Raw genomic sequence first — 26,792 nt, forward strand, 5'->3', positions numbered from 1 at the left:
TAGACGCTGTTAATATTCAGTGCTAATATTTTAGTATTGTCTTTAAATCTTCGAAACACAAACAAAATATGCTATAATAAAATTCCAGCTAATTATTATCCCAATGCAAATTTGTTTTTAGTCAATTTACGACGAAGACTGTTCTAATTGCGTAAAATCAGTAGTATAACACGTCTTTGAACGTAGGTAACTGGGTAATGATGGATTAAAACTTTAATCCATTAATTGCTTTAAAAATGACGTTAACCACTGAATCACTATTAATCACATGAGGAAGGTAAAATTTCTTCTAAAGAATTATATCTGTTTTTTGCAATGTAGAAGCTCTCCAAATCTTCTAGGATTCTTAATTCAATTTCTTTTTAACACGTTCTTTGCGTGTAATTTGCAATAAGTGAGTAAGTTAATAATGAGTAAGTAATACGATTATGATTATTCATATTGAGGTGAGCACGCACCTACTGGCACCAGCATTGCTTCATTACCGAGAAATCTGGTAAATATTTGTTATAAATTAAAAAAAATGTTGCAATGGTGCTAATCGACAGTGTTAATCGGAAGATTTTTTCAAAAGTTAATCTCTCACATTTAAAAAATTTTAACTAAAGAAAAAACATAAATTTGTATGCACATTTTTTCTTTGAAACTAAAAAAATATATATATATTAAAAAATATCAGTATGTTATGGTGTTTGCTTTTCCGCTTAAATTGGAGGGAAAATTTTTTGAAGATTGTTTGGCATCACCGCCACATACAAACCCAAGAGCTGCTTACACAATTTCGCTGCTTGCACAGCATTGTACAATCTCACGCTGTAGCCGGCGTTACATTATTTTCCCTATTACGTAAGATATTTTTCACTTAAGAGTTTCCTAATCTCAAGTATGTACCTAACCTGAATTAACCCGAAATAATTTGCTATTGTGATTTATGGACTTTGAATATTTTAAATGTGGGTTTACACGAGGTTCAGTTAAGAAAATTGAACTCTTTAAATTGCGAAAAAAAGTTTGTGTGTATCAATGTGAATCACTTTGTACAGGGCGTAGCATATCATCATGGAGATATTTCAGGGGACGGTAGTACTCTGCAAAATAATAAAAAAATGCTGATAGACCCGTTGTCAAAATCGCACCGCTCTCGACATACAGGGTGGCGCATCTTCGACAATTTTTATAACTTTGTTATCGGCTAGAATTATTTTTATTTTAAGAAATCTAACTAAATGTTACGGATTGACGGTATTATTGCAAATCTTACGAAAGCGGTGAATGATACGAAAATACCGTAAAGGACCGAAAAGCTGGAGAACTGACGAAAAAATTTTAATTTGGTATCATAATTCGTACATGGTACTAAAAAAAAATACACAAAGTACTACATGACCTACAAAATTAATACCTTGTATATGTTTTTGTAGACGTTCTTAAAGAAAATTAGTGTAAAAATTACAAAAATTTAAATCAAGGCGTACATGAGGAAAGCGCAAAAAATGTGAAACTTTGCCACCCTGTATATCGGAAATGGTGCGTTTTTGACCGTGGGTTTATCAGAATTTTTTTTCAATTGTGCGCAATACTATCGCCCCCTAAAATATCTCCATGAAAATATGTTCATCCTGTATGTTCCATGACATTATGTTATGTATAACTAAATACACTTTAGAGAATTACTGAAATGTTTAGGGTTTGTACGGGGTATTTAAGAATCGAGCCACGTCGTTGATATCTCAGCAATAGTGAAAGATACGGGCTGATTCAATACAGTTTTTGAGATCAATATTATACCTACAGAACCTTAAATAATTTTGAAAATATGAAACGAAATCAAAGTCGTATGAAAAGCAGTTTTTTCAATATGTTTATGTTTAGGTATCTTGGAAAGTTAACTTTTCTTTCCTATACATTTACTGTTTCGTGGAGATCCCAGTGATGCGCTCAAATTTGAAGCACCCTGTATATATGCTGTCCGATTCATATGACCATTCTAGTAGCAACAAAATGATTGATTTTGGTGATTATTTACTCCTAGTAGGTGCACAGGGACTGCATACTGTGTCCCTGCAATTAACATTTACGATACATTCCTGGAGCAATTTTTATGGCATCACTGTTTGGCAAATGTAATAATCGAACCAGACCGAATAGTCCTTTTAATATACACTGCAAACAGAAAAAACTGAACAGATTACCACGAATCCGTGCAACGATTTTACCACCGATTTTATAATCTCATGTGTGCACACGTATAGCTCCCATATATTTGCACATTCAATAAGCGCGTCTTTAATTTTATCTTCCTCTAGATCGCCGTGGGTTTGAACATGCAGGTACTCCGCTATCAAAGGTGGTACCCGCCTCTGTGAGATCCTCAAGATTTCCGACAATTTCTGAGAGAAATTTTCCGCAGCAATGAGTGAATACACCCGTTTGAATAAGACGACTTTTAGTTTTGTGGTGGTTTGGTTGTGGTGGTTTGGAAGTGCATGCGGTGATGTAAGGTGAGGATTTGGTTTGTGACGAATGTGGGTATTATTCAGTGTAAAATTCAGACTGAAATCGTTGCGATGTAGATGAAGGATCAGTTGAAGTTTTTGAAGTTTGACACTGAAATTTGAAAAGGGACGCGGGCATAAAAACCTCATTCGGAAAATGGGTGAAAGATTCTCTTTGGAGAAAAGCACTCGCCTTGAAACTCGGCCTTAAAAGACAGACAGAGCTGCGGCTCTGGAGTTCGTCAGGGAGCTTTCTTGCTTTTTCTATTATTTCTGCATTCACTGTAATGCGAAATTCACCGTAATTTTAAGAGCAATATTTTTCAAAGTTTTCTCTTTTTAGTGCATTAAATTCAGTCTGGGTTTTTACTACTAAAATTGTTTAATATTACGTTTTTTCACATTTAAAATTTTTGTCTAACTAACTAGTTTTTAATTCTCACCTCTTTTGTGCCAATGCAAATTTAAAAGAAGAATTTAGAACAACGCAACGATTTTTTTTTTAAAGATATTTAACGTAAATTTTTAGTTTCAGAATCCAGTTCATTTCTATATGTTTTGAGCATCTTTAGTTAAGATCAGGTTAGGTTAGGCGAAGCCCGCACGTCTGCTTGTAAATTCTCTAATCGTGTTTTAAAAAAAAGTTAGCTCTGGTTAGCTCAGGGTAGTTCAAGTTAGGCCAAGCTCACATGCCTGGTTGCAGTTTCTCTAATTGTCTATAAAAAAAAGGTAATTTAGGTTAGTTTGGATCAGTCCAAATTAGTAATCACCTACTAACCCAACCAAGAAATAATTTTAATTCGAGGTGGAATAGTTTTTACTGGAACGTAAAGCAAAACCAATATTTTAAAAATATCAAATTTTACATTTCTTTATACTTTAAATTTATAATTTTTTTATTCCTATAAACCGGTACTGGTATATCCTCTTCTACTCATATAGAATTAATCGATAATATTGAGTCATGGTATAACCTTTGGTCGCACGAATGCCTTTTTTGAATAATCCATTAGCATTTATCATATTTTTTTGCTGTTTAAAAAATAACCAATAAATACTCAAAATGTCCAATACGCATTCGTCCATAACATGTCCTGTGCATGATGAGCACCTACCTAACACCACTGGGTGAATGGTTTCTATAACCTTCCGATAGTCACATGGTTGGTTCCAATGGTCTCGACAGTGACAATGCCCGAGAAAGGGTAACCTTGTTCGAATGGCCTTTAAAATTTGAACACACTCTCCTTTTCGTCTTTATCAGTCGAGTGATCGCTTTTATAGTCAATCTAAGAACACCAAAAGGCTACGATAAGTCGTATAAAAGTTTGATCAGAACTGACTGAAACAGAACATTGGAAACTTAAATTAGGGAGCATCGAGAAAAGAACTTGAGTAAAGATTGTTTTTTTTCTGAAAAGTTATCTGATAGTTGCAAGAGCCGAGGTCTTAAGCCAGTACTTTTAGGCTAAGGCCAAGTATAAAACCCGAATACTTACCATTTAATACAGAAGTTCTTAAAATTGTACCTTGTTTCGAAGAGCCCTGTTTTTTACATTAACATGAAACAACAAGCACCAAAAGAAATGGTATTACCTAGCCCGAATTCCATGACTTTACACTATTCAGGATTTCCAGAGCAGAGAAACTTCCGGCCGGAAAGGCCTTCCGAATAAGAGGAACTAGGCCAGAAAGCTTACAATCTTTAATTGGTTTAAATTAAATTATATCCTTATTTTGGACAGACAAGGTTCATCATTGACCCAAACCATATTTATCACTTTTCTTCACTTTGGTTGAACGTGGTAATTTAGCTTCTTTAAAAGATATTTCAGATTGGACTAGCCTATGAATGATGGTTTGATAATAACGGTTGTATAATTGACTCATAACCGGAAACTGACCTTGATATTAAATATTCTGAGGCATTGAAAACTCACATGATTCAGAACAAAACCATCAGTAAATTTCAATTCGAAGTGTGAAAGGCTGTTGAGCAAAAATCCTAGATATAATGGACAAATACATTGTTAAAACATTAAGTAAAGATATAGGTATTTTTTAGCACAAATTTTCATTTATTACGAGGGAATAATAACAGTTTTTATAATGGAACCGTAGCTGTAACTAACTTCGACATTGAAAATACTGAGATATTCAAGATTTACTTAATTTATAAAAAAAAGGTTCGCTTCATTTCGAGGTGTATCACTGAAAACATATTCCCCAGGAACACTTCTAGGTCATCAAAGACCAGTTCCTTAGGTATCCCGAGGTTTTTAACGAATAGGCGCTTCCGGGAATCCCACACTACCTGGCCGTCAAAACGACAGGTCGGGGGTCTTTCTGAAGATTTTCCTCGTGGAAAAAAGTTCGAGATGCGAAAGATTGAAATTTTCTATTTTCGCAACGTTCAACTACATAATACAATTGAGATTTTTTTGGCCCAATTTAAATTCCCTTTTAGTCTGAAATACTCCAATTATAATTTAAATACGGCCCTGGAATTTGATTTATGAAACACAATAGGTTTATATAAACATGACAACTCACTACATTTCTATTAATTTTCTTTCGTCCCTCACAAATCTTTATACGTTTGCAAATAGATTCAACTACTATTTTTAAAAATGCATTGATCTTAGAGCAAGGAACCCTCGGTACAAAGGAAAGTTATAGGGGACTTAACCAGTTTCACCGCTTAATATGTACGTCATTGGAGTATTACGATTTTAAAAAGAATTTTCCAAAATTCTTGCCCTATTATTTACTCTTTATCTGCAGCTACTTCAAAATTGCTTGCGTCGTGCCATTACTGGTACCACTCTGATTTTCTTATAACTGTGCATTTTGGTGATTTACAGCGCTTCGAAGTAATAAAATACGCCCCTGGAATTTAAATGATTTAATGTTCAGAAGCTAAAACTAAAAATGAAAAAAAAAATTAATAAACTTTATAATTTTTCATAAAAAAATGTTTTTAAACATTCATTCTCCAATGTTTACCTTAATCATAACAATTTTTCATTTCCTCAGATCAATATCTCACTCGCCACACTTACGAGTGAAGAGAAACGCCACCGACACCTGTCCAGCATTGGACACCGACATGGACAAGCTAACTCAAGAAGAATTCTTGTCACGACTAACCGATAGCTGCAGATACGATCACGTAGCCAGACCACCGAGCGATTTACCATTGCAAGTCACCTTCCAAATCGATGTCCAGCACGTTGAAAGTGTCGATAACAGGGTCAGTATCAACCATGAATCAGAAAGCACAAGTCTGATCCAGTAAATTTTCAGCAATTCAAGAGCCATTTGCTGGTGCAGTTGCACTTCAGAGATGATAGATTGAACTTTGTGGACTTGTCTCCTAATAGGGGGGATATAGTTGGACAAGAGATGGTAAAGGCAAAGATTTTCGTACCCCATCTCTTTATAAAGAATGAGAAGCAGTCAAGTTTGATGGGGTTAGACAAGTAGGTTGGATAATTTGGTTGAAATAAATGAACTTTCTAACGATATTTCTGTGCAGGAATGATGTATTTGTGAAGATTACTCCTCACGGAGACGTTACGTACTCCTATAGAATGATTACTACGTTTTATTGCTCCATGGATTTGAGGAAGTTCCCATTTGATCATCAGCAATGTGAGCTAATTTGGGCCAGCTGTAAGTATTCATATAGATAGACGGAAATCCTATTAACGTAAATCGTGTCATCTCAGGGGCCTACAACGAGACCAATTTGGAGCTCCAATGGTCTAAAAATCAACCCTATATTATATCCGAAAATTTACAACTAACGGAGTTTATGCTTGAGGCCATTTCTGTGGAATATGCCAAGACGTCCATCAGCAACCCCTCAAATAGCGGCTTCAGTAGGCATTTCATTCACCAATTACATCAGTTTTACTCAAAAACCTCCCCCACAGATGAGATTTACAGCACCCTAATATTCAAATTCAAGCTGCAGCGAGAAGCTGGGTACTACATCCTCGAATATTACCTCCCCTCCATCTTTTTGGTGGTCATGTCTTGGGTTACTTTCTGGATTCAAGCGGATGCAGCTCCAGCCAGAACCACACTCGGAACATCCACAATGCTGTCATTCATCACCCTCAATGGGAACCTAATGAAGAACCTTCCGAAGGTCTCCTATGTGAAAGCTAGTGAAATTTGGTTCTTTGGAGGAGCCACTTTCATATTTTGTTCACTGGCCGAGTTTACTTTCGTCAATGTAATTTGGAGAAGAAGGTACTGTTGACACAATACCTGTTTATGCTACTGATCTACATGGGAACAAAACATTTTTAGGAAAAAAGTGGAATTGGCCAAACACACCCCCAAATACATCATCAAAGGGGCTCTCTCACCCAGATTGGCCAGGAAAGACTTGCGAAAATCCGAATCGGTTTCCAGCCTGGACTCAAATCACATGACGGTAAGCCGGCAATATTCTCACAATTGAAAATTACGTTAATGTTTCATAAAGAGTTCTTCAAACTCCCTGAACGTACCAACCATAAACCTGCCAACCACCAACGGAGACAACCAGCATCCAGAGGGCAACCCCCCGGAACCCTCCCCTACACAGCAAACGTGGTCAGAAATGACCCCTCAGGAAGTGGCCATATGGATCGACAGAAAAGCCAGGATGGTATTCCCTGTTTTGTTTATAATTTATAATTTGTTTTATTGGGGGTTTGTTTATGCTTTATGAACATGTTATTGTTCTTGCAGGCATTTTTGAGCGGCCAATATTTGCGGTCTGCGATACGACTTTTGATAATGAGCGCAATTTCTTGACTTTAAATGATGTTTTATTTAGGGAGTTTGTGTTAAATTTTCGAGCTTTTAGCGCATAATTATGCTTAAGCATTTTTGATGATACCCATCGCGATGAGCAGCAGCAACCAGGTCAAGTAATAAAGAGATGGCAGGTAATTAGGGAAATGCCCTAATTGATTATCTCATTAGGACCTCACTAGAAGGATATGTCTATTCTTTTTCAAATTCGAAAACCGACTACCAGGCGGTTCGTTAACCCAAAAAATAAGAATATTTCGAAAATTGCGTGTCGAATTGAAAAAAGTTCCAAATAATATATATGAGAAGGGGCCCATTCAATGACATCAAACACGACTCTTCAATCCTACTACCTGAGGGTGAGGCAGGGGTAACCTTGAATTCCTCAACGGCATCCCCTGTTATTTTATTGTAGATTCGGATCCTACGACGAAAATTACGGGGGATTTTTCTAAAACTTTTTCGATTCACGATAGATGGCGCTGTAACCAGAAAAATATGTTTTATCCTGATTCTGGAAGAAAGTATCGTTCCTTTGGTTTTTTAATTTTAACCATGATTGCATTATCTAATGATGTAAGAATTGATATGATTGTCGCATGTAGGGCGTCTTTCGATTGGCAGGCTGCTGTCGAAACTTCTAACTCTTCTAACTCTCTATTAGGAACCGCTTTCCTGATGGAGAAACGCTATACCTTTCCATATTTTATCGCGTTGTAAAGGTCTTTCCAGAAACTGGTTGTATTAAACCTCCAAAAAACGGCGTTCAAAAACGGTTACCCATGAAAACAACGAAACTACCGCACCTAACAGCTGTGAATGTAAATTCACATGTAAGTAGGAGAAGATCATAGTTAGATTCAGGGATATCGCGGGTAAGTGTGTCGAGAATTCTCCATAATTTGAAATATCATTTTTACTACATTTCCTTACCTCAAGAAGCGAACTGTAATGATTGTGACTTTCGTACGCAATCTTGTGAATTGGCATTGCAAAAAATTTTTAAAAATCAAAATTTTAGAATTATTTGTCCCTTCACAGATGAAACCAGCTTCACAAATCATGGACGAATAAATTTAATAAGTATGCACTACTGGTGTACGGAAAATCCTCACTGGACACGACAAGTGGCTAATCAAAGGCCGTGGTCTGTAAACGATTGATGAGGGGTACTTGACAATAAAACTACTGGTCCATATTTCGTTGGTGGCCCATTGAATGGATTAAAGTACCACAACTTTCTGAATGAAGATGTACCCTTATTGTTGGAAGGTATTAATTTGGAAACTCGTTGTTTGATGGGATTTAGGCAGCATGATGGTCCAGCAAATTTGGTCTTAACTTCTAAAAACTTTAGCCATTAGGATATTCACGATATAGACTGTACGTAGTGATCTTATAAATTGGCCAGCACGATCGCCTGATCTTACCCCACTCGATTTTTTTTATGGGGCCATCTCAAAAAAAAAGTTCATTCAACAATATCCACAAATGTCTTTAAACTCTATCGGATGCACCAAAAAAAGAACAGGTTTCTATTCAGAAAACAGAAGATACGATAGTTCTTTCCGGAATAAGGATGAAACATATTTTTCTGATTACAACGTCAACAGTTGCGAATCGAAATAAAGCTTCAGACGAACCCACCACAATTTTCGTCGTAAAATCCAAATCTGCAATAAAAATGGGGGCCGCTTTTTAAGATTTCAACGGCAGCCCCGCCTCACCCCTAGGTGGTAGGGTTGGGAGCCGTGCATGGTGCCTTTGAATGGACCTCTTCGAGACAAATAAATGGAAGTTTTTTCAGTCCGAATTGTAATTTTCGAGTTATTCCGATTTGTCTGGTTAGATATAAAATCAATAAACTTGTCTCCGTTTAAATATGCTAAACATGCGCACGTCAATGCAGAATCAAAACGAAAAATGTGTGAGGTTTGAGAAGTCTGAGAGTCTCAAAAACCTGCGAGGTTTATTTTTTCCTGTACAACATCGACGAGTACCAACGGTGGTACCAACGTTCTACTATCATAAAACTGTAAGTGTGTCTTAAATTTTTATGAAACTCAACAGTGAATAACCGCTTGATTTATTGTTAGAATGTTGGTTGTAAGAACTGGGTTTGGTCACAAATAGTGCTTCCATAAATATTAGAACTTCGTAATATATTTTACAAGTTAAAGTAATTTACAATATTTTCACTCATAATTACACAGTGTACAAAAACCTTCCTGAGTTTGGATCCATAGTTTCAAAGCTATGCCAAAAACCACCACTCCTTAGGCACTTACCAACTTATTTACCAGTAACAGTTCTTTAACGAAGATTTAGGCACTTTTCATCTGTCGGAGCACTAATCTTTGTTTAAAGGTCCAGCGTTGTCGATTATTCGGTCTTCACTTATGGCCCTTCTCATTGTACTAAAATATTGAAAAAAGGTACAATAACTGTTCGTCGATTAAATGAACGATGAGGCACTGAGGATGCCAAGATGCAGACAGATCCACCAAAGAAAGCTGACACAGACCGAACACTTTATACATAATAGAAACACTTTTCATCTACTGCACACAATACCAAATCAAAGCTTCAAGGCATTCACCTTGTAGAATCTCTTGATCTACCCGAGTACCGTACCGGAGGACTCGGAGGCAGAGGAGGAAGTTTGGTAGAACCTCCAGGCCTGGCTATCGGCTGTCCCATCACTCTATCAACGCTCGTTTCTTTAGTTCCGTTTTCTTCCGCCCCACTCTCTGATGATGATGGCGGCGAAACGCTGGGATCTGAAGTGAGTGTGGGCCTGAACATCGGATCACTATAGCTGGAAGCAAAATCGATGTTTATTCATTTCTGTTTTCGTCTAGGGGCGAAGTATACATTTTGCTGATGGGGGGTAGTTTATCGGGGCTCAAAGCTGCGGTGGAGGGAGGATTGAAATCTGTGTAAGTGGCAGCGTGAATTTCTTGTTGATACATCTGGTAGAGCTCTTGCAAGTCGGGAGGAAGTTTGATTTTTACTTCTGGAGATAAAAGAGGAATAGAGAATTTTTTAAAGAGATAAATATGCTTTTACCCTCAATAAGCTGCCTCTGCCTAGTGATAATTTCCTCGCATAATTGTCTCTGCCTGTCGTATCGGATTATCAGCAAATCTCGACGTTTTAGCTCGTGCTGCCTCACCAATCTCTCAGACTGCAGCGCCATCTTATCAGCTTCAAGTTCGTGAACTCGACAAATCAGGGCCAAAATTTCTCTTTCATCGTCTGAGGAGAGTAATGAAGGCAATTTCTGTAATAAATCTGTGGTAAACATCTGAAATTGCGCTAATGGTGAATATCGTACATCCTCCAACATCACTCCTCTTTGCCTGCACGCTTCCAGTTTTTGTTCTATGTGTCCTCGAAGCTCTGTCCATCTTTCTTGTTCTCTTTCGATATCGGCTAATTCACCCCAAGCCTGTTCAACTGAACAGCAAAGATTAATCATCGATATTTGATTAAACTTTCTCACTTTTCAGAAAAAAATATATTTATAACAATGGATTTTCCAGCATCTTAAATAAAGGTTCCTTAATGAGTATGATTTAAAAAATTATTTTTGTGGTTTTTTAAAGATTTTTTGAGATACATTACATATTTATTTTAATCTTTTATTGCTAAAAAATATCGCAATACTTACTGGCAGACTCTCCCTCGCCTTCATCTGCATCCAACTCAGAAGTCAAATCTTCGTTCCCTGCAGACCTGAATCCCTCAGCGGTTGCTACCCTTCTCCTCCTAAAATCCCAGTCACGATTAAGCCCAAAATTTCGAAGCTTTGACAACAAAATCCAAGATGAATCACCTACCTAATATTTTGCTGAGTTCTGGCCCTGCTTGAATTTACACTGTTCTTGTAGAGTTTATTGTTTCTAGACTCCCAATGAGAGATGATCAAGTGCTGCCTTTCAGCCTCCATTCCTAGACCTAAAATGAGTTTGATATTTAGGTACATAGATGAATAATTGGGTTAAATTTTGTGTCACCAACCCAACAAATGGGCATCAATCTCCATTAATTTCCTCCTCAGTTTCATCTGAGTCTTGAAAGTGTCCACTATTTGCTCTCTCAAGTTTCTCACTTCAATACCTCTCTCCTCGGAACTCACGTTGTTCAAATCTGCAGACCTCGGCCTCTCCTCTTTCATCTTAGTTTGCAATCTACAAGAAATCTGATGCAGATCTGATCAAGCTCATATAAACCCTTACCGCGAAATCTCCGCTCTTAACTCATTGACCACAGTCTGATATTGAGTGACCTGGTAAGACACATCCAGGACGTTCCTTTCTACTTTAGTAGAAATGTTGTTTGCTCTAGAAATTTACAAAAAGAGTGGTCAAATCAACCCTTAAGCGTAAGGATAAATTAGTACCTATCGGCATATATTAAGGTGTTCCTGGATTCATCCTTTTGACTCGCTGAAGGGCTCACGTGAGCGATCATTACAGTTTTGCAATTGCCGCTAAGAGCGTCTTTCAGTAACCGAGTGAGTTTGGAATCTCTGTAATTGACGTACCTTGCACCCCCTGCTAGGGCATTAATGCAGTTCCCAAGGGCTAGGAGGGATCTGAGGGTAGGTTAAAATTGTTTTTTCTTAAATATGTGTGTCTATATTGAGATGTTAAAGAATATGTAAAAAAATTGTTGGATTCTAGATTCTATTAAAATCCGAGAGAGTGCACCACTAATTTCAATGGAAAGGCAATATCCAGATGTATATAAAAACCACGGGCGTAGCAAAGTGTTATTCTGAGTTTTGTAAAAATTAATATTTTCCCTGCTGCTTTTACTGTCCCATGATTTAATAACGCTTTTTGAAACTGGGAATAGCTGTGCGCCCCTGATTTTATTGGAAAGGTATCTCCAGAATTTAAATGCACGTAAAAACCATGGGCGTAGCCAACTGTTTTTATGAGTTTTGTAAAATCAACATTTTCCCTGCTGCTTTTACTGCCTCATGATTTAGATCCTTCAGAAATTTGGATTACAAGTGCGCCTCTGGTTTTATGAAAATAAAACTTTTCAGTTTAAGGAATGTAGAAACATTTTCAGGATTTAAATCGATGTAAAAATCATAGGTGCGACGAATATTTAAGCAGCATTTAGGTCGGTTAAGGGGAAATATAAACACCATGGCGCTATAATTGATTATAAATTGGCAAAAAAAAATTGTTGTGTCTAAATTACCTTTTCCAAAGGCAAAAATACATTTACAACATCCTGCTCATCACAATCACTCTATACTTACTGAAATAATCAATATAAACACATTCGATCAACCCATCAAATATTTACAGTTTCATTGCGCAGGTTTGGGACATATTTCTCGTTGAACGATGAAATTATTTGCATTGATCAAATGAATATGAATAGAGAAACATGATCGACATTATATTCCACAAAAATCCGGATTCATACCTGTTGATGTGAGCCCCTTCTTGCAGCCTTTTACCCCTGTTTTTAGTCTTGTTCGCCCTTTCAGACCCTGCTAAATCGATCATGAAAAGCCGCCCCTGTTTCACCCTCATTCTCAAGTGGTCCTTTTGATTTAACGGCGTTGTGTGTCTAAATTTAACAAAATGCTTGAATTTTTTATTATGTAATTGCTGCATACAGTTTTTTTGCTTTTATGCCCTTGACCTTAATTCGCCTCTAGACTCTCTTATACATTATAATTAACTAATGGTTATTGATATACGGAGGGTGTATAAAAATAGCTTTACCTAACAGTGACGCTGAGCAAGGCGTGGCTCCTCGAAGACGTTTGATTCATGGCCGTAGGCTCTACTGTTCTCGCTTTGTTTCCCTTTTGTAAAAGCTGCATGACCTGAAATAAGGAGAAAAGTGCCTGCCAAAAGTTCCTGTTTGAAATACGGCGAAAATGCCTTTTTGGGGTGAAGTTGGTTGAACGTGTAAATTTTTGAATTTGCAGGAAATTTAATAATAAACAAATTTCCTGCGCAATGCAGAAATTCTTCTGGTAATTCGCGAGATAACTTGGAATCCAATAACGCTAAAATACGTACTTAAATAATTCTAGAAAATCCTCGAAATATGTATAAAAACTTATAAATTTCTATCAATTTTATTTTATGCAACTTTGGTTTGTTTTTCTCTCAGTTTTAAAAACAGATTTTATAAATGTTTTATCAGTAATTATTAATTTGGTGCTTATTTATTACTTAGTTTTTATTTTTTCCCTAATTATTTTTAGAAAATTTGACTGACAACACTGTACTTTTCTTGACAGAGATTTTTATTAAAAAACGTCATTGGTAATAAAAACATAACGTCCTGTTGCCGATTGGTGGAAGAATTAGCGGAAATTAAACTTATTTGGCTTAAATAGGATTTTGCAATATAGTCTTTTGCATTACATCAAAGTTTAAAGAAGAACATAGAGCCCTAGTTCTTCCAAGCAATTACCATAGTATATGACCTAAATTTAAAGGAAAGTTTTACTAATTCTTCCTCATAGTGAGCTTCCAAATTTTTATCCGGCATTAGTCATAAATATTTGTTTCTGCATATTTTTGAAACGGCAACAGCGAAACATATGTCAACCATCACAAGCCATCCAACCCAATTGAACCTTATGTGAATACACTAGCCATCAAACAAGAGACTAATGCATTGTTGCCGACTGGCAATAACCGTCAGCTTATTTAATGCGTTTTTGTGGTATGCGTCATTTAATGGTCTCGATTTGAAAACTCCCATCCTTCATCGGTTTGAATTATACTGGACCCGAAAGTATAATTTTTCATAGGTGAGTGCAATACAAAACGTATATTCTTCGATCATAACCCATTAACTTCAGCTAGGTAAACTTTAAAATTACCTGTCAATAACGCATCGCGAAACATAAAACTCAGACGGTTGATCCTTCTTGAATCGATGCCCCTGAAATATTCGTTAAGGGGTGTAAAGGGTTAGATCCGAAACGACACAATAAAGGTGCATTTTTCAATTATAAACCACTTAAAAGAAGTATAAATTATTCATGCAAAACTCTGTTATAAAGTCATTATTATGTCATATGGATCTGAGAGGATTATGGAACGTTCTGATATGAATATTGTAATTTAGTGAAAGTTACCAAGCTTTGTTAATGGAAGATTATAGATTTACGTACTTCTATTTGTTTACTTATTTGTCAGATATAGTAATTGGTCAAATTTATAAAATATAGTAATCGACAATAAAATGTCGGTGGTGTACTCTTGTGCAGACATCTAGATAAACAAAAAAAGATGTTTGTAGGCATTCTATTTATTCGGAATGATAAAAGTTTATGGTTCACAAATGTTGAACTTTCGAAGAAATTTTATTAATATTGGGCAAGAATTTACTGGGGTTTTGTTCAAACTTACACTAAGTTCAAAAATTAGTTGCCTTTTATTAAAGATTCCAAGTTCAAACCAAATGAAAAGTGCCTATTTTTAGTAAAAAAGGTTGTTTTATCGAAATAATGGATAATCCCGCATTTCTATGTGCTTCTAAATTTGACACCAAACTAAAACATTTTGTTGTATAAATAGACCCCAAATTCATTAGCAACAAAGGATGGTGTTTTTTTAAGTTTTGATAATAACTGTTCATTATATTTATTATTATGAATACGAACGAGAAAGTGTTTGGCACGTCACCGAGTCATTAGCCATTGGCATTAAATAAAGAACTGCAAACAATAATATTTGACACTTAAAAATATGGCCTCAATTGTTCATGATCACATCATAAAATTACTCCCGTATGAATCAAATAAAACTTATATCACACAAATCTTAACCGAAGTTTCACTACCAATCCCGGTTACTTCCCCTAATCACTTATTGTTTCTTATTTACATACATTACCTTCTATAATTCTATGGGTAATCTCAGAAATAATTAGCACATTGACAATGTTGCTCATATCTGTTCAAATTTCGCGTATGACCGGGGATAGGGCGCATCAACCAATTGCAAGTGCCAAATCTTGTTTTCTTTCTGACAGCAAAGGGCCTTGTTGCCACTTATCATTTGGTTTCAAATTTCTTGACACGATACGAGGATGAAGTCATTAGCCTTTTGGTTTCCTAGATTTTTCTGATATGGCTAAAAATATAGCCTATTTGGGGGTAATTATTCTAATCTATGCCTGGTTTTCAATAGAGTGTGAACGCCCTGGTTACCCACTAAGCAATGGGGTCACTGAAAATTACATTGTTGCTTGCAACACAACCCAGTTTATTGAGGAGCGTTTTAGAGTGAATTATTACGTTAATTATGTATTCGACGTAAATTATCAGATAACGTGACAACGCGTGAAGTGGCCTAAAAGAGGGACTGAAAATATTCGTAAAGGAGAATCATAAAAAAATGGAGCAAATCACAAACTTGGAAAAATTTCGACTTGGAGAAGAAATAGTGTGAAAAAGTGTGTGACAAGATACATATGAAGTGGACGAAGAAGGAACAATAAATTTAAAAAAAACAAAGACAAGAAAGAAAATTATTAATTTGCGAAAATACATAATCAGTGTGTCTTTGCAGGGATAAGGTATTAGTTTTTTACCGAGCTCCACGTTTATTGACATTATCTGGTCGTCCAAAATATTACAGCTTCCGTTTTCTTGTGGTTAACTATAAGTTACTGAACAATTGGGTATGAGGAAGCTGTGCGTAACATGGGTGCCGCGATTACTCACAATTGAACAAAAACGGGGCTGTGAGGATCTTCCAAGGGAGTGTTTGACACCATAAAGCCGAGTTGTTTCGCCGATTCATAACCACGAATGAAACACGGGTCCATCGTTTCACACATGACTATCTTCCCAAGGAAAAAACAAGAAACCGAGAATATTACACAAATTTATTGCAGCTTCTCATCGAAGGAATTAGGAAAAAGAAATCGCATTTGACGAAAAAGAAAGTCTTGTTCCATCAAGACAACGTACGTGTCCGCGCTTGCGTCATCGCGATGGCCAAACTCAACTTGATTTTCAACTTTTTTTTCGCCCATCCTATTCGCCAAATTTAGCCTCATCAGATTATTGAGTACTTTCAAATTTGAAAAAACGACTAAACACTTGAATTTTAGCAACTTAAAAGTTCTCCTAATTCTCAAAATAAAAGCTTTGGGAGTGCTCCGCAATAACAGAAAAGTTCGTACAAACAACAAATGTTCCCTTCTCATTATTTATATGAAGTTGGATCGAATTGAAGGTATTCGGAGCGAAAGCTTTAGCGTAGCTGGGAACTTTAATTAATCTTCCATATATATTGATTACAATTTTTTTCAAGGGCCCAACTTAACTAATTACGACGAAACTACTAAAAGGTCCATATTATCCTGAATTGCCTGTGGCATGCGATTTAGTAATTCAACAAAAGATAACACTATGAGATATTGAATATGTGGTGTGGAAAGCGACTTATTGCCAAATGGCATTTAATTCTGTTGAACGTTAAACAGAACGAAAGCAACAGTCACTAAATCCGTTCGTACTTCTTCGTGATAAACTCCTGGATTTTTATTTAATTCATATTTTTTCATTTTTCTGATGGCAGAAGTCATATTTCGCTTCAATATTAAATGCGAACTGCAGTTCAGTAAGGATTTTGGAGTCGAAGATTTTGGAGAAATAATTTCCCGTCTGAGTCGGAGCGACATTTACATGATTTCCCCCAGTTACCGGTTCGACTGTGCCTAAATTATAGACCAGTTATAGTCGAAAATGATAAGGAGAATGGTGGGAAAAAAACGTGCTGTTTCAAGTTATACCTTCATTTAATGGAATTTAATGGAAATTGGCGTCTGCAAAGCTTCGCGTGATTCTCCTTATTACAGACATTAAGCGTTTGCCCTGTACAGTTTTCCTTTACAAAAATATTTCGTACTTTATTTTTTGATTCTTTTACTTTTAAAGTGCACACATGCCCTCATGTCTACGTGTGTGTGCGGAGTCAGAATTTTTAACCTGCGTGTTGTCATGCTATTTATTGTTAATATTACTCGGTGAGATTAAGCCTGATTGATATATTATGTGACTCTAAACCTAATAACCTATATTTAAGCGGTCAGGTTGAGGTATGCAAAAATCTGCATGTAATTAATCGGGGGCAATGGGGCAATTATAAAAAATTAATCTAAATAACGGCGCAGTTCTAGTTAGAACTGGATCTTGAGGGGTGTTTTGTGAGTGAAATTAATGTTGCAAAAAATTACCTTTAGAAATGAAAAGTTCCGTTTAATGGTCTCTTTTGGAGATTTTGGGAGTGCCGCGCTTCAGGTGTCTGGTGCCGACATTCGGCTACTTTTGTTGCCAAATTTTTCCTTTCGGAAATTAATTCAGAGTTCAAAATTCAATGTAGAAATCAAGTAGATGAAGTAATTCATAATTAAATAAACGTTTTCCTAATTACGGCGATAAAGCCTCAATCCAGATAAAACCTTTCAGTTAAGGCAAATCGGTGCGCTGCTCTTTGAACGCGTTAAAATGCCTTTGAGCCCCTCATAGTGTACAGTGTAGCAAAGAACATCTGAGAGTGCGGAAATCGCGGGTTTGAGAGAAAGAAAAAATTATTTAAAAAAATTAAAAATACGCACTCGTAGCATGAATCTAATCAAAACTAGGAGAAAAATTCGCGTATTAATGAATTTATAGAAAATTCTTCAACCTAAGTTGCTGATGCAGGAGAATGCCTATTTTGGACAAGTGTGTAATGAATACCATCATCCTCGATGGAGGATTTTGCGCTCCAAAAGACTAATTCTCCTAACGAAATGTTTCTCGTTATAAGTGTATTAATTTCCCGTTGTTAATACTGTAAACATCTTAAACTGAAATCTGTGTCGAAACAACCTCAGTAATGATTCATATAAAATGTAGATCGTGCCTTATACCCGCTTAGGACTCATTGGAACTTCATTTGCATCAACAATCTACTCAATTGGGGGCTTATAACTAGCCCCGATAACACATTTTTTATTTGCCCATAATAAGAGAATTAGGGGCCATTAAAATTGACGAATTATATTTGCCCTTTTTTCGATTTTTAAGACCGTAAAAGCTATTTTTCCAGACCCCACTCTGCGTTAAAATCAATTGTGTATTTCTCTGCGAACTAACAATACTGCCCATTTAGACCCATCCGAATCAAGCGAATTTCCCAAAATGAATCTTTGTGTTGTTTAGCAATTTACCTCTTCAGTACTGGTTGTAGAAATCTCGGTCAATCCAGAAACTTGCACACTGCGTCCCCTCGAATCCTCCCTCAATTCCAGGTACCCTGAAGATGGATTGAGCAGGTCTCTGATGTTTTCGTTATATAATTCTATGTAGGACATGGTAACCTGAAAGAACAATGCAAAAGTTGAGTCTGAAGCAGATTATTCAAATGATTCCGGGTGTTGGCCTAATAGGATATGTGTTCCCAAGGCGTGAGCCCGAATCATTTGTATCTTAATAGCCTACTAACTTTTGTAACAATTTACTTTAAGTCCCACAATCAACTTCCTCTACTTTATTTGACTATTAGGGAAGATTGCCATCTAAACAGTTTTAGAAACATTCACGAAACTCGTTATTTTCCGTGGAGTTAAAACACCTCTCCCCCTTAATTCGCATTAAAATTTTATTCAAACGACTATGTATCCTAATTCACATATTTAACATTTGCTCGTTATGTATCGCAGGTAGACAATATCTGATCATTCGGAACACGGCTTTGTATTATTCGAAAAAAACTGATATCGATCTGTACGAATCATGGAATTGAAAAGCGAAATCATCAATTTTCGTGTCAGTCTTTTAGTGTAAGGCTGATGTAAATGCTATTGTGAGCTCTAAGTGAAAGGAAATTCGAAGGAAAGCTCTGTTAGATCTAAGAACGTCGATATTCAATAATTTCCACTGACTGGAAGTAGTTTCCACATTTTTCGAGCAAATTAATTATCCCTCAACTATTTGAGTGATAGTTCAATGATTGAAAATACATGGCAACGATGACCTCAACCTCTGATTCTCAATATATGTTTTAAGTTTATTTACATTCATGAATGGCGGCGATTCTTTTTGTACATGAATAGATGTTAACGCTTTATGAATTTTTCGTCAAATTTTAGGTTCCAAAATTCAGAGTTAAAAACATTAAAATTCTCAAAAATTTGTTCTTATTCGGTTTCTGAGGACACGTTTTGAGATCTAAAACTAATTTTGAGCTTTTTTATAATTTTTAGATTTAAACGAAACTATACAATGGCGCGTAATAAAAATGTCAAAAGATTCAGAAATATTAATATTCAGCAATTGTAGACTTCAAAGGGACTTTGGTCAAATCACTAAACCTTCTAGGCACGTCTCTGGTAGCGAGATTACTAAGTCTCCATAATACTTTCGTCGAGAATCGAAACTTACAGAATATTCATCTTCTTTGTCTTTAACAGCCTGAAATATGTCATTCAAAGCCCGAATCATGATCCCTGGACTACTCCTGTCCCCCACCATGGTATGGGTCTTTCCAGCCCCTGTTGCTCCGTAAGCGAACACTGTGGCATTGTACCTACAACCAACACCAATTTATTAATCTTTCAAGAGCATAAATTCTTCAATTACCCATTTAAAACATCCTTGACCAAATGGCCAGTTGTCACCTCATAGACTTCCTCTTGAGTTGCTTTTTCATTAAACACCACATCAAATTTGTACTGTCTCTCCAGGCCTTTCTTCTGTCTAATAGCGTCGCTTTTTTCAAAATCCTCCATTATTACCGTCTGAAATGAGTTAATTATGTGTGTGAACAGACATTGTAACGAATTCCGTCCACAATAGTTTGGTATTGATGTTACAAATTCCTGTGGGGCAACGTTAATTAAATTAAAATCAATTTCAATCTGTTTAATGGAATGTGTCACGGTAAGACAGTAAACCTTTGCCATGTTGATTACTGCTTTATCTCTTGTATTATTCAAGATAATTACTTTGATTCAAGGTTCTTCCTGCAAAGGACAATAACAATAAAAATGTCTAGTTTATTAATTGAATCGGTAATACTACTATCGCAGAAGCATTAACCATATTTTCGTTTTTTCATTTGATATTTCGTTTGACGACTTTCAATTATTAAATTATGCATTTCGTGCGGCAACACTTTCCACAAAATCACAGCCTTCACATGTTCACAAGAAACCTTTCGGGATCACAACCTCATTGCAAGGTGTTTATTCGAAATTAAACAAGAAACGCCCACTCCGTAAATTGTTCACTCGGAATCAGACAAGCAACGCCCTCTCCGTAAAGTGATTACTTGAAATCAAACAAGCAACGCCCACTACGTAAGGCGATTACTCGGAATTAAACAAGCAACGCCCGCTCCGTAAGGCGATTACTCGAAATAAAACAAGAGACGCCCACTCCGTAAAGCGTTCATGCTCAAGAAAACAAAAAACGTCTGCACCATAAAATATTTATTAGGAAGAAAACAAGGGGCGCCACACCGTAAGTTGTTTGATCCACACAAATCACGAAAAGTAAACTTTAGCTTCCAGTTTTTTTTTGTCGTGGAAAGGAATTTTGTCACTCTTGATATAGTCGATTTTGTCGAATTTTCAATTTTGGGACTAGAGCCATCCAAAGTTCAGACAATTTCCAAACATGCTCATATTATGTTCCTCACAAATCAATAAAATACTTTCAATTCGACCCATTTATTATCTACACTTATTTTTTTTTCAGCGGAATTTCATGACAAGATAAACAAACGAATTATCCTACCAAAAACCAGCAGTACTTTACCCTTTATCTACATCGTTCCTGCATTGAAATCGATGTCGACCAAATTGTTATGTAAAAACATATATTATTAAAGTTGCTTTACATGTCATAGATTTATATCGAAAAGTGCATTTGGATGGTGAACATCATGTATTTCATGCATTTTTACGCAATTAAATAAATGATTTATCTTACCTGTATTCGACCGCAACGATATCTCTCATAAAAGGACGATTAAATGGAACTGTTGGATAAACAGAATTTGCAGCATAATTCTCTTGCGGTATCGACTTAACAAACAGAAAACAGAAAAAAAGAAAGTAAAAACAGATAAACTTTAATATCAATTTAAACTATCTGGCACTGTTAACATTTGCGTGACTTTTGTAGGAACGAGGAAAAGCCCGATTTAAAGGTCGGTTTTTAAAATTCAATATGTTGGGGGTGTTACACCATTTTTATCTATGGTGTCACTCTACCATGAATTATGACTCAGGAGTCATACTTAATTTTATATATACAAAAGGTCAGCTTTGGTATGCTTCGACTACGTAATGGCTCCAAAGCTATATCGACGATATCTGTCGTTCTACTTATTGGAACATATTCGCCAAACTTGGATGGTGATTATTTCTTCTATGAAATTAAATTCACACATTATAGTGCCTGAATTTCCGTCAGTAATGTTGTACTGGGTGTCCGTTGCTGGAGCTCATCCGTGCGGATCTCCCAATATGCAATTTGAAAATTTCGACTTTCCGTGGTATTAAAAAAACTAAATTTTGGTAAAATGTATTCATTTTTCCCCTGCTTATTTGACGAGAAAATTCTGAATACTTCACACTTAATCACCTCAGTTTTCCCTCTTCTGCAATGGAGCTATGACATAATCCGAATCCGACGTTTCGATACCTGACAATCGTCATCAACTTACGTTTTTTTTTATAAATTATGACGACGGAGATTGCCATGATTGGGCTTCGGACACGGACGCTCTGTACATGTTATTATTCTCGATTCTTGTGTGTAATACATGCAGGGTGGGTTTTTTCAAAGCATGACTATCGTAAAAATTATGTCGGCAATGGAAAAATTCAAAAACACGTCTACCAAGAAATGGTGGGGGAAAATGGTTGAAGGTATGAACTGGGTAGAAAAATGTTCACAAATACCGATAAAAGCAAAAAAAACTTTACTTTTTATCTATAACATTATTATTAATTTTTCGACAACAAAATGCGCGGAGGACGTGAATATAACGGACAACTATTACAAAAAATTATTAATATTGACCTGCAAATCTTACGCTTTGACTTAATTACAATAAAATTTTGAATTAATTATTCGTTTTATTACTTACTTCTGATTGAAAGCCGGTTAATTCTATGTCTAGGCGTACTCATGGAATTTGTATTCAAGACATTATGGGATATATTTGAGGGCGCAATTCAAGAAACTTTGATACCACAGAAAAGCTTATTGCCAATGCTTTCTGGTGATATGTCCCATGCATGTGCATGCCATAAAATAAAACCACTTGGGGTGGTTGGAGTATGTTTGATAGAGGGTAGCGAGTTCATCATATCCTCAATCATCTTCCCCCGCTATGTTATGGTTGACATGTTTTTGAATTTTTCCATTGCCGGCATAATTTTCAAGATATTGGCATTTACACTTTTGAAAAATCCGCTCTGTATAAATTTAAACCTGAGTACAAAGGAACTAATGGGACTGCAGTGGGGTTGTTTTCTGACAAATGAATGGGAAATCGGCGTAAGCCCAGAGGGCGAGCAAATCAAGGAAGAAATCTTACACGTAGCCTACATTTATATGCAAATGAGGCTCAGCATTAAAAACCTCCTTGATTTTATGACTAAAAATAGGCGCCGAAACGTCAAACCGATTACTTAGGCACGATTTACGTATACCTGGCACATACTGAAACGCAAATTTGCTCCTTGGCCGCGTTGGGGGCCCAGGCAGTGCTGAATTTGATTTATTAAGTTACATCGTGGATGTACGTCACTGCTCGCTAATCAGCTTGGCAAAATTCGGCTCCATTCATAAACGACTAATTCATTCATGCACAATTCATGAAACTGAACAAAAACACGCAGGACGTACTAGAGAAGTCTGCACCGGAAACAGAGTGGAACCTTGTTGACTAGTTGAATTCTTTCATACTTTTTCCAGCCATACACCGCTGCTAATTAATTTTTCTTTAGCCCTAATTTCACTTCTCAATGCAAAAAGACTCACGTAAAGTTTTTGAGATTTTATTCCAGTTTCTGATTTTTTTTTACTTCCAATACTGCATGGAAAAGTGAGAGTTTAAGATCTAGGCTTGCGCTACTTTAAACTTTGACCTGCTCGGAATCCTCAAGGTGCCCGTACGAAGAAAACGAGTGAAATATCGGCTTAAATTATTAATCCAGGGTTTTCATGAAAAGACCCGGGATTAAAATAAATCTGCTCTGAAAGACCAGTGGCGTACCGTAACAGTATGTGACAGAGCAAGCGCAGTACCGATGCCTTATTTTAAGACAAGTGCCGAGCTTTACCTCTGGATATCTTTCGCTTCAAAGTTTGCTATGGGCGTGATTTCAACAAAAATGCATTGACATCTAGCGGCGTATCCGGTGGATCTAGAACTGTCGGAAGATTGCATTGGTGAAAGCAGAAAAATGTACAGGGCGCGCCCTTTGAGGAGGGGTTTTTAAAGTGCCTAAAATCCAATTAGCTTTCGCATAGTTCATTTTTGACTCAAAAATTTTCACATTTTCCAGAATTTTACTGCGTTAGAATAATAATAATAATAATAATAATGCAATTTTCGTGTGTATGAAATTAACTACGACCTGCTACCACCGCGCGAGTCTTACAGGATCTCATTATTTGGATGAGGCGGTTCCCCTCTCCCTTCTTACCCCTCCCCAACGGGAGAGTGAAAAGGCATTTTTTTGTGAAAAAAGTTATGATAATATTAATAATAATGACGATAATAAAAATCAAATGGTTTTGATTCTGTTCTGTCTATTGGACGAAAGTAACTGACATCAACTTGTGGGTTCACTCCAACATAAAAATAGAAATTTAAGTGGAAAAAACAATCAGTTACAACGGGCCCGACATCACACTCCGGGACAAAACATTGTAAACCATTTATGTAATTGATGCAACGTTTCCACCAGATCAGATAACAGAAACGTAAATGCGTATATATGTGAACCTCAAAATGAAAATAAAAATACTTTGGAAAGAGTCTAGGGACTAAGTCACCCCATTCGTAAGGTCACCAACAGACATCACTTCGTATATTTTTACGAGACATCTAAAAGAAGTTAATCTTCGCAGAGGAATAGCTTCGACGAATCAAAAGCCGTCATTTAAGAGGTGTAACATGGGGTGAAAAATAAATCACTGAAATATAAAGCTATAATTGTTCAGAATTGGCTCCACAATAATAAAACGTCTATTAATAAAATTATATTTATGATTTCTTGCATATTCAACATGCGACGGCAAATAGAACTTGAATACAAATTCGTCCCAATTACATACGTAATATCTACTCACTGGCAAGAAACAGCAGTAAAACTATGTTAAATAGACTTATTCGCCGCAAATATCCAGCAAATTAAATCAATCAAAGAAGGATTACAACTATCATGAAATATCTCAAAAACTGCTAGAAAACTTGCGTAATAATTGAAATTCCGGACGTGCTTCATCTTGCACTTTCGAACGCACTTTTCTCTGAGTCATGCAAGAAAAAGTCTATGCTGAAACCTGAAGCTGCAAATTTACTACAAACCTTTTTATCAGTACCATAAAGCACTCTCTGGGTCTCGTCATTCTTCAGCGGTCTCACTCTCACCGCCACCATCAGCCTTTCTTCGGCACTTTTGATCTGCGGCCGCGAAGAAGTGTCGCTGCCCGAGGAACTTGGGGTCTCTGGACTCATCATAAAGCTACGAAATGTTCAGTATTTAAACATCGAACAAACAATTAAGTCATAATTGAGAGTTCGAAGCGCGTTTCTCGTTCTTTCGCGGCATAAACAAACTAATTGCGATAGCGAAGCGCCAGGGCTTGCAGCTACACCCAAGCGACACTGAACTCTACGTTAACTGCGAAAGTTTCCCCAATGGAAGAGTTTAGAACCAGGGCCAACTCTTTTGGAGGCTCCCTCCGCTTTTCCAGCGTAATATTCAAATCGGTTTTTCAGTTCTGCCCCTCCACTGTTTAAGATTTGTGATTCGGATTTTACGATGTTGTCAAATCAGCAGCAATAGGCACCCTGGAACTATGTAAAAGTTTCTGTGTGTAAATGTACATGGAAGATAATTTCCATGAAAATAATGGAATCATCCGCTTGGCAAAGATATCTGCGATTTGATTTTGTGGCGATGAGATCGAAAAATGGATGTCCGGATCAGCTTTCCAGACAGGTAATTGTGTGATGTAGTGAAATTTGAAAATAACTATGTATGAAATTGCCCTTTAAGCTATAGGATTTAAATATTCTAAGCTGCCTGTAACTTTCTAGTCGTTTGCTGCCATTCCTTACCATAACCGTTCGATAAAATTCAAATGAGTACATCAAAAGGAACGAGCAACTTTTTTAGCCCTTTTCAGGGACTTGTGGTACCTGTCGAACAGATATGCACAACAAATACTTAAGAACCCTTGATTGATGGCTATACTGTGGATTCCGAATTTTATAAGCATCGATTTCCATACATATTCTCAGAATTTCCTAGTTGAAACGATTCAATTAAGGAAGTTGAACGTTATAGATAAACTAAAATGGCGATTAGCGTGACAACACTATTGAACCAACCGAAAAAACTACAAGACTTAATGACTTATTACCTGCATTATTTTACGTATTATTCATTATAAATACCTAAGGGATAAAATTCCAATTAAACGCTGGCCTAGACCCTTTTCGTGTCCCTTAATATTTAATTAAAAGGCATCTACAGATCGATTTAATCTATTATAAGTTAATACGAAGGTCAGGCCTAATTGTATTGGTTTTGAATGTGAATGAAATGGAATTCTAAAGATGTTGCGCTCATACACATATGATATTAAATAACTCAAATCAAACTTGAATCAAAATTGACATCCGTGAAAAGGTCGTCCACGACTAGGACGTCCAGCATCGAGACTTGGTAAGGCAATGGTTAAACGGGGCTTGGTTAAATAGGAGAAGAATTGCGCATTTACAGGAGTAGTTTCGCTTTGCACGCAGACGCACAAAATTATTTTTGGGTTTTTCAGTTGTTTCGCAAAAGTAAAATGAAACTTTCAAATGTTTTTTCCGTTTTTTTCGAAATAACTGAAAATCCAAAAATTTGGCAGATTGTTGAACCATTTGCTAGAACGAGCAACTTTTCCCCGTTTAAGGAAATCAGTAACATTTACCGTTTACTAGCCCCCTTGCCGGATATATGTATATACGTGGGTTCACGTTAATTCTTAACTAAGTGTTTAAGAGGAGGAATCTTGAAGTAGCTCCTGGCTAATCTTGACCATTTGCGTAGGGTGATTAAATGTACTATATTTCATAACATCTGTAGACAATTGCTCTAGATCATTATGTTGGGTTACTTGCTTTGTACAGTGACGAGGGTTGGGAGTGTTCTAATTTTAGGAAATTGCGTCATGGTGGCACATTTATTTGC

At 36.4% G+C, this 26,792-nt stretch overlaps 2 protein-coding genes across 2 annotated transcripts; one reads left to right on the forward strand and one right to left on the reverse strand.

Annotated features, from left to right (window-relative positions):
* Positions 1-2,315: 2,315 nt before the first annotated feature.
* LOC136339903 (pH-sensitive chloride channel 2-like) lies at positions 2,316-9,490 on the forward strand. The gene is made up of 8 exons (XM_066283491.1): positions 2,316-2,501; positions 5,532-5,748; positions 5,802-5,977; positions 6,034-6,170; positions 6,227-6,379; positions 6,434-6,755; positions 6,816-6,942; positions 6,994-9,490. The coding sequence occupies exons 1-8, from the start codon at positions 2,413-2,415 to the stop codon at positions 7,219-7,221; spliced, it is 1,449 nt and encodes a 482-aa protein (XP_066139588.1). The 5' UTR covers positions 2,316-2,412; the 3' UTR covers positions 7,222-9,490.
* LOC136339895 (kinesin-like protein KIF19) lies at positions 9,451-25,195 on the reverse strand. The gene is made up of 16 exons (XM_066283476.1): positions 24,914-25,195; positions 19,942-20,099; positions 19,744-19,888; positions 18,531-18,680; positions 13,064-13,167; positions 12,759-12,905; positions 11,713-11,907; positions 11,549-11,653; positions 11,331-11,500; positions 11,150-11,267; positions 10,981-11,078; positions 10,645-10,766; positions 10,377-10,590; positions 10,182-10,323; positions 9,907-10,125; positions 9,451-9,724 (listed from the first exon to the last, which is right to left on the reverse strand). The coding sequence occupies exons 1-16, from the start codon at positions 25,064-25,066 to the stop codon at positions 9,658-9,660; spliced, it is 2,307 nt and encodes a 768-aa protein (XP_066139573.1). The 5' UTR covers positions 25,067-25,195; the 3' UTR covers positions 9,451-9,657.
* Positions 25,196-26,792: the final 1,597 nt, after the last annotated feature.

The sequence above is a fragment of the Euwallacea fornicatus genome, chromosome 7 (assembly GCF_040115645.1).
Source record: "Euwallacea fornicatus isolate EFF26 chromosome 7, ASM4011564v1, whole genome shotgun sequence".
NCBI classification, from domain to species: domain Eukaryota; kingdom Metazoa; phylum Arthropoda; class Insecta; order Coleoptera; family Curculionidae; genus Euwallacea; species Euwallacea fornicatus.